Source organism: Centruroides sculpturatus, unplaced genomic scaffold (assembly GCF_000671375.1).
Source record: "Centruroides sculpturatus isolate CEXI.00-Female unplaced genomic scaffold, Cexi_2.0 scaffold2, whole genome shotgun sequence".
In the NCBI taxonomy this organism is placed as follows: Eukaryota; Metazoa; Arthropoda; class Arachnida; order Scorpiones; family Buthidae; genus Centruroides; species Centruroides sculpturatus.
Genome location: NW_019384369.1, coordinates 1597006 through 1614337, shown reverse-complemented (window position 1 = coordinate 1614337; position 17332 = coordinate 1597006). Strand labels below are relative to the sequence as shown.

General features: G+C 23.5%; 1 protein-coding gene across 1 annotated transcript in view; it reads left to right on the top strand.

The window, feature by feature from the left end:
- The first annotated feature begins 1743 nt into the window (after window positions 1–1743).
- The window catches only part of LOC111613423 (orexin receptor type 2-like), a 55557-nt gene continuing 39968 nt past the window's right edge, over window positions 1744–17332 (top strand). Inside the window, exon 1 of the mRNA XM_023354786.1 lies at window positions 1744–2180. Within this exon, the coding sequence (XP_023210554.1) occupies window positions 1773–2180 (408 nt within the window). The 5' untranslated portion in view covers window positions 1744–1772. The remainder of the gene's footprint in view (window positions 2181–17332) is intronic.

Below are 17332 nucleotides of genomic sequence, written 5' to 3'. Positions count from 1 at the left end.
TTTTAAAATCGATAACATATTTTGCTATATTTTTAAGGTAAATAATAATAATTAGCATTATTATAAATAATATTTATTGTTATTAACATTCTAAAATATATATTTATTTCTATTTACTTTTGGGGATATGAAAATTATTTTTTCCATAAAAATAAATACATTCACTGCAAGAAAAGAAAAGCGAAAATTCTTACAATTACATTTTTAAAAATGTATTTTAAAATTCTATATTGTATATAATCTTTATTTATAGGGAATTTTTCCTGTAAGAAAGTCAGTATAATTTATTATAATTAAAATAAAAAAATAATTAATTTTTATATTTTTTAGCTAAATATTCAAATTTATATCTATTAAAATGGAGCATAAATTTTAATTTTGAATTACTTTTGTAATAAAATTAAGGACTAACATAACATAGAAATTGGACTTTTCTGGCTTTAAACTGATAAGATACAAAGAAGTTGATTATAAAAAAACAAATAATTATTTATCAACATTTTCATATATTAGTTGATTTAAATATATACTAAATATTTTAAATAATTTACGAATAATGAAATCATTTTAGTCTGGAGTTGGAAATATTAAGCATTTCTAGATGATGATAGGAAGTCCATATTTAGAATAGTCAAGTGAATGAGTTATTGACAAATCCTGAGTAGAAGAATAATGTCGATTCGCTCAAAATTACAAAAATGTTACGGTCGATTTATCATAAACAATAAAAATTTTGATTGATTCTGTAACGAAATATAACATAAAGCAGAGATTTATTAAATATTTTAACATTGAATATTTTTACAGTTCATTAAACTCTCAAACTACTTGTTGTTTGATTGAAAATTCATTATTTTCATTAATATTTTAGTTCAAGGCAAACAACTTTAATTATTTTATTCAGATATTTGACTCTTATTAGAAAGGGAATTAATCATATAACGTTAAATGTTATTACAGAAGTAATTCAGATTTATTGCTTCTTTATAAATGAACTGAATTGATATTATTAATCACTTTTTTCATTTGAATTAAGTTAATATTTTAAGGATTTTGCAAGTAAATATCAATTTTCATTTCTATTTTTTAGATGTTAAAAATTGATTTTTCTAGCTTTCAATAAAAGATGTGCTTCAATTATTGAACCGCTAGTTCAGATATAATTGCGTAAGAATGACACTTAGATGATAATTCTGTTTCTGAATGCATCATCTTATTATGTCGAGAATGATATGATATAGTCTAGATTTTTTGATTTCTGAAAAGTGCTAAATTCAAAAAATTCTGAATATTCGTTCTAAAATATTATTCGTGTTATTTTGTTTATTTTCTTAATAATAAAAATAAACTTTTATTCTATTTTATCTTCAAATAAATAGAACATTTTTAATAAAATTCTATTTATTAAAACAAAATAAAACTCGATTTTATTGGCGAATTTTTAAACCTTTTTAAAAAAGTTTTTTTTTTCAAATATTTAAGAAATTAATATTGTATATCGAAAATAATNCATATTAAAAAGGAAAAAAAAACAATTTTCATATTAAATACAAATATTTTAGTTAAATTAAATTGTTTCTTTATTTTTTATTCAATATAATGAATAATTTTTTTTTATTTTGATTGATGTAATAGGTAATTTATTCGCCCTCTCTCGCTCTTTTCTGGTCAAGTTTATCTACCTAACGTAGTAGCCTACCTATTGATCATGCGTAGAAATAAAGGAAGACAGTTGCTACTCGGAACAAGTCGAAAGCTGTTAAATCTTAACCATGACTAACAGTTATACACATGATCTTCATAAAGTATCTCTTAACAATATCACATCAATGTACGTTAATGTCAGTAATGTTACCGATTATTGTACTAACGACTATTGTATCCCAGATGAAGAGTATCTTGATATGATTGAAGAATATATATTTCCAAATACGTACGAATGGGTTTTGATCGCTTTTCACATTATAGTGTTTATTGTAGGATTAATTGGTAATGCCCTCGTCTGTATATCAGTATACAGAAATCATAGCATGAGGACTGTTACCAATTATTTCATTGTCAATTTGGCCGTTGCGGATTTTTTGGTGATACTTATTTGCTTACCTCCTACTGTTCTTTGGGACGTGACAGAAACGTGGTTTTTTGGTCGAGTTATGTGTAAACTTGTCTTGTATTTACAGGTAAGCATTATGTTACATAAATGAATATTTTTATATTCTTGATATTTATATTGCTATATAGTTATATTCGATGTTTTTAAATGCACGTTTAGGAAATTTTTAGCTTTAGAAGAGTTCTTCTGTAGTTTATTTAATTGTAAATATATATAATTTTAGTAATTTATATTTAGTATACGTTGAAAATTTGTTATATAACGAACATCTTGATTAGTTGAAACAGGAAGTTTTTAAGAGTTACCCATGAATTTTAATAAGCATATTTATATAATAAGCAATTATATTCTATAATTTTATGATGTTTTTAAAATCGATAACATATTTTGCTATATTTTTAAGGTAAATAATAATAATTAGCATTATTATAAATAATATTTATTGTTATTAACATTCTAAAATATATATTTATTTCTATTTACTTTTGGGGATATGAAAATTATTTTTTCCATAAAAATAAATACATTCACTGCAAGAAAAGANCTTATTATGTCGAGAATGATATGATATAGTCTAGATTTTTTGATTTCTGAAAAGTGCTAAATTCAAAAAATTCTGAATATTCGTTCTAAAATATTATTCGTGTTATTTTGTTTATTTTCTTAATAATAAAAATAAACTTTTATTCTATTTTATCTTCAAATAAATAGAACATTTTTAATAAAATTCTATTTATTAAAACAAAATAAAACTCGATTTTATTGGCGAATTTTTAAACCTTTTTAAAAAAGTTTTTTTTTTCAAATATTTAAGAAATTAATATTGTATATCGAAAATAATATTTTTAGAATATTTTATTAAGATTCAAATTCTGAAATATTTTGAAAAACTAAGAACTCAGATCTTTCTGATATAAATACATATACTACTAGTACATATTTGAATTTAGATATATTCTATAAAGTTTTGATTTATTCAGTTTAAATTTTGTAATTTTTCTTCAATATTAATATAAAAACTTTTATTTATAACTTGTCAGTGAATTATTATTTATATTTATCTGGCATATTTATCAATTTTATTATAGTATCGAAAATAATAAGTAAGAATTTCTTATTATAAAAAAAACAATGTTCTTATAGTAGAGTTTATAAGAAAAACAGCGAAATAAAAATTTTATCCGTTACTTTATAATCAATATTAATAATTAATACAGAGAATTAAACAATTGAGATATTTAATTATCGAGTAATAGTATGTTCTTATAGGTCCACTATTTCAAAGAAAGTTTAAGAAAAAGCCAAAAAAATCTTTTTTTTAATTTATATTTTTGTTCATTCTTAACAGTAAATCGATTTATTATTCAAATTTTTACTTTATATCCTTTCTGTAAATAGAGCAAGATCAAAAATTATTTTTCGGATCACGAACTCCTATAAATTATTATTTAAAATATAACAAATGCTAAAAAATCACTCGAATCGTCATATGTTATGCCACGATTTTTATTCTGATAATACCAACAGTGACGTTAGTCGTGATAAAAATACAATTTGTTACGTTTTTATACTCTACAAATACTGTACTCGAAAGACAGACAAACAGACGGATTACTTTTTATATATTTTACAAGTAACTTTCTTTTTAAAGGATAACTGGTTATGATTTAATTAATATTACTTGAAATGTATAGATGATTATCCTATATATTTATCACAGAGATATAAGAAATATCAAACTCTAGATTAGTAATGTATTATTATTTATTTCTAATTTATATTTATAAAATTATATCTATTCAGACGAAGCTTGACAAATACAAAAATTATATTTATATCTTAGCTTGACTAAAATTAAATTGTATTTTTATAGTTATAATTATTATTTGTTACATTTGTTTTTATTAGTTTATAAAAATATTAATTAAATACAAGTAATTATATAACATTTACAAAAACTCATAATTTTTTGAAAATTGATATTTTTTTAAACAAAAATAAATGAATAAACATTTTTTTTAATGTCAAGATAATAATATAGAAGGTATTAAGTTACTAAAAAAAGATCAATTAGATTTTATCTTTTTTTCTTTCGCATTTTTTTTTGTAGTTTTTTTATTTTTATGTCCTTCAAAGAAAAGTGGAGAAGAAAAATATAACATTTTTATACTAAAATCTGGATCAGTTTTCATAAATCATTTTAGAATTTTTCTGGGATTTTTTAGATGACTTTTCTTATTTGATTAAAAAAAATTCTTGAAAATTGAATAATATTTCTTTATTCCAGAATGGAACAGACACAAAATAATTTTTTTTTTACTTTTTAGAGTAATTAGAATCTCTATTAAATAGAATGAATATACTAGATAATTAAATTAAATAGTGAATTGTTACGAATTATTTTTTAAAAAATTATTAATGTTTCATTACTTTTACAAGTATGAAAATTTGTTATTTAAATTTTAAAAATATATATTTTAATATAATTTTTTTGACAATTCTTTAAACTTATTCTCTATATATTTCATGTGAATTATTTAACATGACACTTAGTTACTTATTTCAGAATTATTAAATGATATATAATAAAATTATTTTATACAAATTAAAATTAATGCCCTCAAATCTCATTCTCTTTTTGTTTTGCGAATGCAACAATAAAGAGAAATTAATGTGATCGTATGAAAATTTATTCATTTTATTTTTTAATAAATATAGGTAATAAGTTCGGTATAAAATATTATACAATTTTTTCAATTTTTTTTAATCTTTTCTTTCAAATTTTAAAATGATTTGTTAGTATGATATTTGCAAGTTACAAAACAAAGCTAATAAAGTAAATTTAAAAGTAAATAAATTTATTATTAATAGTCTAAATATATATACCAATTTATGTATTTACATATTCAGTATTATATAGTATAACATTTTTTTAAATATAATTACAATGTTTTATATATATTAAAATCTTAGGTTTATTTCACTTGATCATTACATCAGTAACCATGCATTTCTCTCGCTGAGATCACTAGTTTTAAGTTTAGATTTTTATCTTTGTAATTAAACGAAGTCATTGATGTGTAAAGAGGTAGCGAAAATAGGAATTATACTCTTAAGTCAAGTTTTGGATGCTTTACGTTCTTATAGATTATTGATTCTACATTAAACTAAATTTTAATAGGCCTATGCTTAGTTATTAAAAGATATGCGCCTACGCTTAAATAGGTTATTTAATAGCACTTGTATAATAATATAATTGTATTTTAATGATATTAATTATATACTATTAAATAAATTATTTATAACTTCTTAATAACCATCATAATTTTTAATAAAATTATGCAGTTTATATACTTTGTAAGATTCTTTTAATATATTTTTAAAAATAAAGTTTTGGAATGCTGTACAATTAATAAAAGAGATATAATTGTAGTTATCTTTCTAATTTTTGAAATAAAATATTTAAACTCATTATTTAATTGCATTACATAGATAATTAAATTATATAATAAATATTGATAAAATTTTTTAAATATGATTAAAATGGCATAAATCTTTGATGTAAAAATTAAGCATCATTGCTAAAAAAACTAAAATAAATATGTAATTAATCAAAATATAATTATTAAATTTCACACAATTTTTATAATAAATGACATTTTTAAATGAATTTAAAATTTTAAAGCAATATTATATTATGAATATTTTTTATGTTTACAAAAATTTGATCTTGAAATATTAATTTTTATTGATAACACCAAAGATTACGATTATTTTTGCTTAATAAATTATTAAAAGATTTATTTAAGAAAAAATTTATACATGGTTTATGCTGACGTTTCACTAACAATCATGATAAATTTAATAAATATAAAGGATAATTGAAGTTAGTTAAGATTTATTATCTTGAGATATGATTTTAAAAGAAATTAAATTAAAATTTTGGTGTACATAAGTGGTCCTTTGCCAAATTTATAAGAAAATTAGTTTAAAAATTTTATTTCTGTACTAGAGGTGTGTACTAGAGTTGATTGAAAGTTTCGTTATGATAATTTGATAAATATAAAAATGAATTTATCCGCCAATTCTGTTTAAGCCATTAATCTTTTAATGTTTAATAAATAATTCTTATCCAATTAGATTCGAAATCTTCATTAAAATTTTGAATCTAATTGGATAAGAAATTTTCTAAAACTTTCAAAAGTAATGAGTAATTAAAAGGGTTATATTCGAAGAATTTAAATTTGAAACTTACAAAATGAAATCACAAAGTTAAATAACAAAATAACAAATTCTTAAATTTTTGATAACTTTAATATGTAACAGTAAAATAAAAAACAATAGTTATTGTAAAAATTCCAGCTAAAAAGTAAATTTACAAATATCTTATCATTGCATTCTAAAAAAAAGTCCGTCTATATATCCGATATATTTTAAACTATATTTAATATTAAAACTAAAGAAAATGATAAATTATATTATAGAATTTTTCATTTCGTATAGTTTGACACAAATATCAAATAAACTGTGAGATATTTTTATCAGGTTGTTTTTAACATTCCTGTTTTTATGACCTGCTACTAAACTTTTAAAGTTCCTAAAATAATATTTGGGATACAGATAAAATGATTATTTTTATAGGAATTTAACAGAATGAAAATATTCAGCTAAAATATTTTGATTCAAAAAAAGATATATTTACAAAGATTTATCTTTTAACTTACTGAGTTGAACTTATATCAGTGGAATGTCATACTTGAAAAATGTTTTCAAAATGATGAGGATGCTAACTTATATAATCAAGTTTCTTATTGGTTTGATATAAGTTGTGAAGTTCATCATAATTCCAAAATAGCCAGAAGAATTTAAAAGTTTTTCTTGAATTTTATCTTAAAAAAAGATAAACTTTTCATCAATCAATGGTTAGAAAATTTTGTATTCGGTAAAATTCAGGGATAAAACGTGGATTTAAAAAATAGCATTCGTTAGAAGTAAAAACATAGGCTACTCATGTTTAACAATAGCTTACAATATTTTTTTATTAAATTTAAAAATATTACATCGTTATATTAAAATTTAATAAAAATCACTTTAAAAAATAGAAAAAAATTTTAAGTAGTCCTTTCTTCTATTTTGATATTTGTAAGATTAATGTTGTTACGCATAATCAATTATCAGTAAAACATCGGTGAATCTATATTCTGGCACGTACAGTACAGTAACAATATCTCTAATATTTTTTAGAATATATTATAAAAAAATTTCATAAGTTCAATTAGGAACGTTTCATTGAATTCATACATTAATATTTTTCAACAAGAATATGCCTGCTTTCCTTTCTCTTCAAAAACTAGTGGGAATAAAATATTTCTTCAAGCTGCTGGAAGATTTTAAAACTTCTAATCTGTCGATATATATCTGCGCTTTCAGTTGTTAATTTATAAAATCTAGAATGATTTTCTAGTGTCGGAAAATAATCGTTATGGTTGAGATTAAATTTGAATTTCTTGAAGTGTTATATTTCTATTATTTTCTTATAATTATAGACTTGAGTGTAAAATATCATTTTAATCATTTTCTAACTTAATTGTATTCGTTTTCTATTATTTTATTATTAATAATATTTCATTTCTATGTTAGAAAGAAGTCCGTCTGTAAATCTGTTTTGTTCTTTCAAATTTACCTGAAAATAATCGAAACAAATCGAATCAAAATATGGGATCACGTCAGATGATATTCGTAGGCCTATATCATTCAGTGTAACAAAGCTCATCACTATGTAGGATACACGAAATTCTATAAATAAAAAAAATCCACTGTTTAAATCATAATTTGGTTTCTCTCGCTTTAGATCAGTGTTTCTCAACCTCTAACGAATCGTCGCCCCCTTCACTTCAAAATTCCGATGCCGAGGGCCAAGGCTAACGCCAAATTCGTACTGCATTGAATAGACTAATGACTAATTTAATGTTATTTGTTTAAATTATTGTACGATATAACAAATAAAATATCTAATTATTCTTAATACAGTAATACCCCGAACTTACGCGATAGGTGGGACCGAGCGATAACCGCGTAAGTCGGGGTATAATTTCGCAATTTGTGTAAAATCCAAGTCGGAGGTATGTAAGCTAATAAATGTTCTCGTTAATCTTATCGCGTCTTTTGATTCGTTCATGGTTACAAGAAATCACCACATAGAGTCTCTCAAGTCTCCGTAGATAAACACAGAAATAAATAACACAAAATAAATTGTAGCTATGTGTCGATTTCTGCACGACACGTCCGAACAAGTAAGCTGAACAATAGTGTGGGGGAGTGAGTAATCAAGAGTTGCGTGGCGTTCAAACAAAAGACGAATCGACGAGATTTGAAAATCGCGTAACTCCGGATTCGCGTAAGTCGGGGTAGCGTAAGTCGAGGTATTACTGTATAATGTTTTACTATAGCGCCCAGAAAATAGTTTTTCGCCCCCAAAATATAAATTGTTACAAATCGCCCCCTCAACGTGGAAAAACGCCCACATGGAGCGATATCGCCCCCGTTGAGAAACACTGCTTTAGATCTTCAATATTTTAAAGACGCATTAATAATTTAAATTTTACTTCCTATTTTACTTCAATGTTTTAAGATTTTTACAGTTTTAATTTAAAGATCAAGTTTAATTAAAATCTTTTTTTATTCTTGTAATTCTCTGTATACTTCAAAGAAATTTAATAATTTTTGTCCACGTAAATTCTTGTTTATTTATACATTTTCTTAACTTCTTCGTGACGAATTCATACATAATTAATCTTGATTTATTTTTAATTTAATTTTTTCAAAGTTAATTCTTTGAAACAAATATTTAATTAAGTTTGTTAGTGATTTTGCTATAGAATTTTAAATGAAAGTTATACTTTCATAGATAAAAACACTTATAATTAGTACTAATTAAACTTTAAATTTTGATAAAGAAATTATCTTAAAATTTCATATTGATATACTTTAATGATGATTACTTGTCTCCAGTAACATAAAAAATATTAATTTTACTTTTTTATGCATTAAATGATTGAAACTTTTTAATTTTGATAGAAGAATTTACATAAAATATCAATAACCATAATTAATTAAACATTGATACACTTATTTATTTTTAATTGTGTGTGTTACCTTAGTTAATAATTTGCATTTTGATTTTTTTCAACTCTTTGAAGCGTTTTTCTCGTTTCGGTTTTTATTTTTCTTGTGATTATTTTTTATAACGCTTATTTACAATTACATTAGTTAATACCCGTTGGCCATTCATAAATCTATCTATCTATATATATATATATATATATATATAATATATAAATGGACGTGTTTGTCCCTATATTTCACTCTGCAGCCAAAACTACACATCGCACATGAATGTTGTTTGTGTGTGGTAGTAGCCTCAAATCTCCCATCGTGCACTGTGGTGGTTTCGTCTCGATAGCTATAAGGGTGTGGGAGATATGGGGTTGAAAGCGGTTGACTTCTAAAATGTGTAACGATGGAAGTGTTAAGAATAGAATTTTTAACAATGGAAGTGTTGAGTAACAATGGAAGTGTTAAGATAAAGCGGCGTGCAAGATTTACAGGCGCAAATGCGTTTTTTTGCGTTTTTGAGGGAAATTGAACATATTTTTAGACTCGTAAAAATTCTTTAATTAGTCTGGAAACGGGGCTTTTAATTCTTGCATTCTGTGAAAACGGGTAAGATTGGCTATAATGTAATCTTAATCTTAATCTTAAATGTTTTCGAATAGTCGAAAATGTTTTGGAATAGTCGNAAAAATGAATGTAAATGGATGAAACTTCCTTTTAAATACTACATGTGCCATTTTTTATTTTTTATTTTTTTCTCCATCTTGTGTACATTAAGAGGGCCTTTTCCCATACCCATTGTGGATTTAACCAGGTTCACAATGGACCTGGCTAAATCCACAATGGAGGTGACTAGATATCGAAAGACGGACCCAACATACTCGGGAAAATATAAAATATTTATAGATTTTATAAAGATAATTAAGTTGCTTTTAACAATTTATAACTTGTAAAGTTTTTGTATAATGAGATAAAGTTTGGCTTTTTTATACTTTTATACAAAACTCTTTCTAATTGTAATCAGTTTAATAGTGTATTCTATTTTCTTTCCTACAATATTCTTCGCATTTATGCTGTTTAGTTTCTTAATATAATATATTAAAAAAATAACTTCCTAATTATAGCATTTATTATTTTACGTTTGGAATTTAAAACATTTTTTATATTTTGCAGTATATTAGTCTAAACTTATTCTAAATTTATTAGACATTTTTAATTTATTTTGAAAAAACTTGCTTTTTATATAAACATAACAGACTATTAAAAGATTGATAAACACTTAATTCAATTAAAATTTATTTCTCTATCGATAAATACTACTTGAAAATTAAATTTATGTAAATTATTCTATTTCTAACATTAGTTCTCTTTTATAAATAGATAAATATTAATTATCATTTATATACAAACTAATTTAAATATTTTATAAAACATATTGTGATAGATTTTACATAAATAAGTCTTGTAGTGTGAATATTACATATTATCGTGTGTAAATAAAAGTTTAGGTCGGGGAAATTTAAATGATGGAAAATATTGTGCCAGGAACAAAGTAAAAAGAATAAAAATTTGTTTTGTAGTCTATATTTTTTACTGGTTTTATGTGTAAACAAACAGCTACACTCCTTATTTTTATAAGTTGTTTAGAGAATATTTACTTATTTACTATCTCATAGTTTATTTGTCAAGTTTCTTGGTATGTAATCAAATTACATAAGCTTACGTATGAGGAAGGTATCTTTTAAATGAACGAATCAAAATGGAAATAAAAATATAAATATTTTTCCCATTTTGATTGTATTTTTACTTCCAAGAAAATAATATAAAATATAAATTTAGACTTTTTAGATAAAGATAAAATATCATGTTTTGTAGAGTTATACCAAGATTTTTAACTATTACTCCGATTAACCAATATGTTAAAAAATTCCAAATAGCTTATTAACAAAAATTGCCGAGTTGACATTTAAAAAAAATTTACGGTTTATTTAGGTCTTAATTAAGTCTACAAAATTAAATTTTACAGTGAATTTTTTTGTATATTCTATTATCAAAAATAAGTTTAATATAGTGGTACAGTACATTATTTATATTTGAAAATATACGTTGTTTTGTAATAATAAACAGCATATTTATATATGGTCGTTAAATACTTCTTTAATTAGATGAATCTTTGTTGCTTTAAAAGACGAAACAGATACATTCTTCAAAGAATGGCCCTACTGGTTTTTGATTAGTGCCGCTCTTTCAAATTTTCCATTTCTTCAAGCGCTTTTATAAATATTAAATATTTTCTGTAATGAGTAAAGTCAAAAATGAATGTAAATGGATGAAACTTCCTTTTAAATACTACATGTGCCATTTTTTATTTTTTATTTTTTTCTCCATCTTGTGTACATTAAGAGGGCCTTTTCCCATACCCATTGTGGATTTAACCAGGTTCACAATGGACCTGGCTAAATCCACAATGGAGGTGACTAGATATCGAAAGACGGACCCAACATACTCGGGAAAATATAAAATATTTATAGATTTTATAAAGATAATTAAGTTGCTTTTAACAATTTATAACTTGTAAAGTTTTTGTATAATGAGATAAAGTTTGGCTTTTTTATACTTTTATACAAAACTCTTTCTAATTGTAATCAGTTTAATAGTGTATTCTATTTTCTTTCCTACAATATTCTTCGCATTTATGCTGTTTAGTTTCTTAATATAATATATTAAAAAAATAACTTCCTAATTATAGCATTTATTATTTTACGTTTGGAATTTAAAACATTTTTTATATTTTGCAGTATATTAGTCTAAACTTATTCTAAATTTATTAGACATTTTTAATTTATTTTGAAAAAACTTGCTTTTTATATAAACATAACAGACTATTAAAAGATTGATAAACACTTAATTCAATTAAAATTTATTTCTCTATCGATAAATACTACTTGAAAATTAAATTTATGTAAATTATTCTATTTCTAACATTAGTTCTCTTTTATAAATAGATAAATATTAATTATCATTTATATACAAACTAATTTAAATATTTTATAAAACATATTGTGATAGATTTTACATAAATAAGTCTTGTAGTGTGAATATTACATATTATCGTGTGTAAATAAAAGTTTAGGTCGGGGAAATTTAAATGATGGAAAATATTGTGCCAGGAACAAAGTAAAAAGAATAAAAATTTGTTTTGTAGTCTATATTTTTTACTGGTTTTATGTGTAAACAAACAGCTACACTCCTTATTTTTATAAGTTGTTTAGAGAATATTTACTTATTTACTATCTCATAGTTTATTTGTCAAGTTTCTTGGTATGTAATCAAATTACATAAGCTTACGTATGAGGAAGGTATCTTTTAAATGAACGAATCAAAATGGAAATAAAAATATAAATATTTTTCCCATTTTGATTGTATTTTTACTTCCAAGAAAATAATATAAAATATAAATTTAGACTTTTTAGATAAAGATAAAATATCATGTTTTGTAGAGTTATACCAAGATTTTTAACTATTACTCCGATTAACCAATATGTTAAAAAATTCCAAATAGCTTATTAACAAAAATTGCCGAGTTGACATTTAAAAAAAATTTACGGTTTATTTAGGTCTTAATTAAGTCTACAAAATTAAATTTTACAGTGAATTTTTTTGTATATTCTATTATCAAAAATAAGTTTAATATAGTGGTACAGTACATTATTTATATTTGAAAATATACGTTGTTTTGTAATAATAAACAGCATATTTATATATGGTCGTTAAATACTTCTTTAATTAGATGAATCTTTGTTGCTTTAAAAGACGAAACAGATACATTCTTCAAAGAATGGCCCTACTGGTTTTTGATTAGTGCCGCTCTTTCAAATTTTCCATTTCTTCAAGCGCTTTTATAAATATTAAATATTTTCTGTAATGAGTAAAGTCAAAAATGAATGTAAATGGATGAAACTTCCTTTTAAATACTACATGTGCCATTTTTTATTTTTTATTTTTTTCTCCATCTTGTGTACATTAAGAGGGCCTTTTCCCATACCCATTGTGGATTTAACCAGGTTCACAATGGACCTGGCTAAATCCACAATGGAGGTGACTAGATATCGAAAGACGGACCCAACATACTCGGGAAAATATAAAATATTTATAGATTTTATAAAGATAATTAAGTTGCTTTTAACAATTTATAACTTGTAAAGTTTTTGTATAATGAGATAAAGTTTGGCTTTTTTATACTTTTATACAAAACTCTTTCTAATTGTAATCAGTTTAAACTATTATTCTAGTTCTAGTTTTAGATAATATTAGCAATACCCTTAATGAAATCGAGAGGCTCGCAAATTTAAAGTACTATTACCTGACATCTGTGAAATTTCTCTCTGGTAACGTCTTTCTACTTTTATGCATATAAGAGAATTACATTAATTTATAGTGACACTTAAAATTACTGCATTATATAGTTACAGAATGGTATTCTTTCAATAGCATACTTTAAAGAACCACTGAGACTCGTTACCGCTTAAATAGAAATGTGATTACCCATAACTGCACGATATGGGCGCATTATTTTCAGGTATTTTTATCAAAATGCTTCCTATTGTGCATGTAATTTTTATGAATGCGTATAATTTGCATATTTACAATATTATTTATATTAGTTTACATTACTTGTATAATGTTCACCTCTCATTATCAATCATCTCCACAAACTTATCTTGTGCATTGTATAATAATTTAGCGTTTAAGATATAAAACTTTAAAATTACATTAAAATTTAGCGTTTAAGATATAAAAATTACATACTTAGAAATATAGAACAGATACAGTTGGAAAATATTTCTTAACAGTTCAGTTATAAAAATTGTTGAACTGTAATTTATCGTAAATTAAAAGGAGGATTTTTATATATCTAATTTTTAATGCAAAATGGGTATTTTCAGTTCGTATCATTATTTAAAAACCTTGTTTTATTTATGGTATTTTTTGTCATGTTTAAACTAGTAAGGATAAGAAAGAAAAATATTGAATAATACTTCACTCTGTTCACGAATTTTATCGTTCTTCATAAATTTTATATAATCGTCATATATTATTAAAAATTATAGTTAAATAAAATTTTAGAAAAAAATGAAATTTTTCATTAAATAATGGAGCTTTAAACATGCTAAACCTTTGCTTCAAAAAACTAACAATGTCAAAACGTTCAAGACATTGATCCTTATTTTTCAGTCAGATATATATTTACAAATAAATAATGAAACAAGAAAAATAAAAGCACATTTTTTAAATATAGGTCTGTTATTACTCATCGAATTGACAATCTAAGTAAATATAAAGCATTTGTTTTAAGCCATGTTTAAAGCTCATAATACAATTATACATTATATTAATACACCTTAAAACTGTATTGAAACCAATTTTATGATAATATAAATCTTAAAATAAGTTACCTAAAACAGTTTTTCTTCAGTTATGTATAAAAATATTTAGTAATATTATTTAATTTTATCATATGTTTTTAATATTTTTTCTTATAAATGTGTTGAATAAAAGTTTAGATTAGAATTTCAGTACTTACTAAAGACAATTATTTATAATGCTTATAAGTTCGAAAAGTTTACTTGAAATTATTTCTGTTAAAATAAATCTTTCCGGAGTTTCTATGGTGTAATTATTGGACTAAACTGGTATTTAATTTCTCGTTGGATATTCGGAAGGAAACAGAATTGATTTGTCTTGAGTGGATAATGTTAAATTGATTCAAAATCGATCTGAAAATCTTACGAATGTACTTAATTTGATGAGAAAATAAAATTTAAAAATGTAAAAATTGGTTTTTAACTGTTTTCTTTGTTTTCAAATCATTCTCATGCCTTTTCTAAAGCTTGTTTTCTGCTTTAAAATAATTTTTTAATAATTTTGGTTGTTTTGGTTAAGAATTTTTTAATACAGTAATTTCAAATTAAATACAGTATTATTTTTTTATTAAATTTATTTTTATACATATAAAAATATTCGTTAATTAACAAGTTTTATTTTGTTAATGTAAATTTTACGAAGTTTTAGCTATTTCGTAAGAAAAATTTAGATTTCTTTTAACCAATAAAATATTTTGTCATAAAAAATAAGAAAATAAAATAAAATTTAAAAAGTTGATGTTTTCTAAGATAATTTTAGTTAAAAATCACAAAATACATTTTTTATAATGGTTTTTTTATCATTAAATTAGATATTTCTAAATTAATGTTTTTTTTAATTTAAATTCCTAAAGCTTTAGAAGTAATTAATTTTTTTTTTTTATTTTACTTTCCCAACTGTTATGTATACATAACAAGGGAAAGTAATGGAACCGTGTCAAATTTGGCCCTCCGAGCTCTTTGCAAATCTCCATGTTTTGAGACCTCCTGAACCCAAAAAAGTAAAAAAAAGGCAAAAAAAATTCCGTGGATGTGTGGGTGTTGGAGTATATTTCGCTTAATATCTCAGGACAGGGTGAAGATAAAGAAACGAAGTTTGGCATGATAGTTTGTATGTAAGGAGCATTAATTCTATTAAATTTTGGTTGTGAAAGGTCAAGTGGCTGGAGAATCAGGGGGTGGTTAGGTGATATATCTCGCGAGGGGTCAGACTTAATGAAGATTTTACTTGTTGTTAGCATTTATAGTGTTTTATAAAACTCATCTCTACCCCAAAATTAAGTCTTTATATATTTTTAATTATTATAAAATAGCAAAAGTTTTATAACAAAATCTTATAATAGATGATGTCACATAAAATTTAGTTATTTATTTTGATTAGTAATACAATGTTATTTTTAAAATAAAATCTCAAAAAAAAACCGAGAAAATTACGCAACTCTTTGCTAGATTCTTCTATATTAAAGTATTGTATTTGCTATTTTTAAGAAAATGTATACATCTGTAAATCTAATCTAAATAAATACTTTTACTAAATGCTTAGAGCTGGTTATTAACTTTGGTTTATTATTATTATTATTTGGTTTAAAAAAAGTTAAAGATTGACTGAAAAGAATGAGGTATTTGTAAAGTTATAAGTAAATGTGCAATTATGTAAAAATCGTTTTAATGTTCCAACAGACGCGACTCTTTAAACATTTTATTATTTAAATAATCACGTTTATTAAATAAACTTTATAAAAATAAAATAAAATCGGTATAAAAGCAAAAATATTAAAACTAAATAAAATATTCAAAAAAAATTTTTATAAATAATTTTTTATCGTGTTTTTATCGTTCCGCACGCTTCATTATACTGCACGATGGAGAATCATATTTTGTTAAATGTTTCTCTAAATGATATCTATTTTGTTGCAATTTTAAGTCAAAATTCTTATTTATTAGTTTTTTGAGCGTGCTGAACGGCTAACTTTTTAGAAAATCGTAACGTATTCACGATAGTCACGTATTCGAAATCACGCCTCTGTTCACTTCAATATTAGATATTTCACGATTCAAAGACTAATAATGATGATATTATCTGTTTCTTGTTAAGTTTTTATATAAAAACACGAAACATTTGATTAAAATGTGAATGTTATTCTTTAATTTTACACATGTCCAGAAATGTTACGTTATATAAATGTTACCGCTAAAGCTCGAAAGTCGTTAATGTGTACATTACCTAGCTAATCTGCAGATTAACTAGGGTGATCCGTTAAAGTTGCTAAAATTGTTCTATTTCTCAAATTACCTAGGCAATGTGCAGATTATCTAGGTAATCTGCAAATTACCTACTAGGCACTCGGTAAAGTGAAAATAAGATCTTTGCTGGAACAACAGCAACGTTTCTGTACGCTTAAATTAACATAATGTTCTTTATTTAATTTTCGATATCTAAAGAATCAAGTTAATACAATCAAACAATCAACAAATTAGTTGATAGAATCAATCATCAACCAATTAAAAAACATACAAAAAATCAAACAATTTAAAATATTAATACAATTAGGTGGTTACCTATGGAATTTCGGGACTTTGAGTATCTATCTGAACTGAGGGGATCGAGACGACTTCAACGATACCCTACTTTTGGACCGGAGACGAAAAATAATAAAGTTATCATACTTTTTCTGGTGATCGC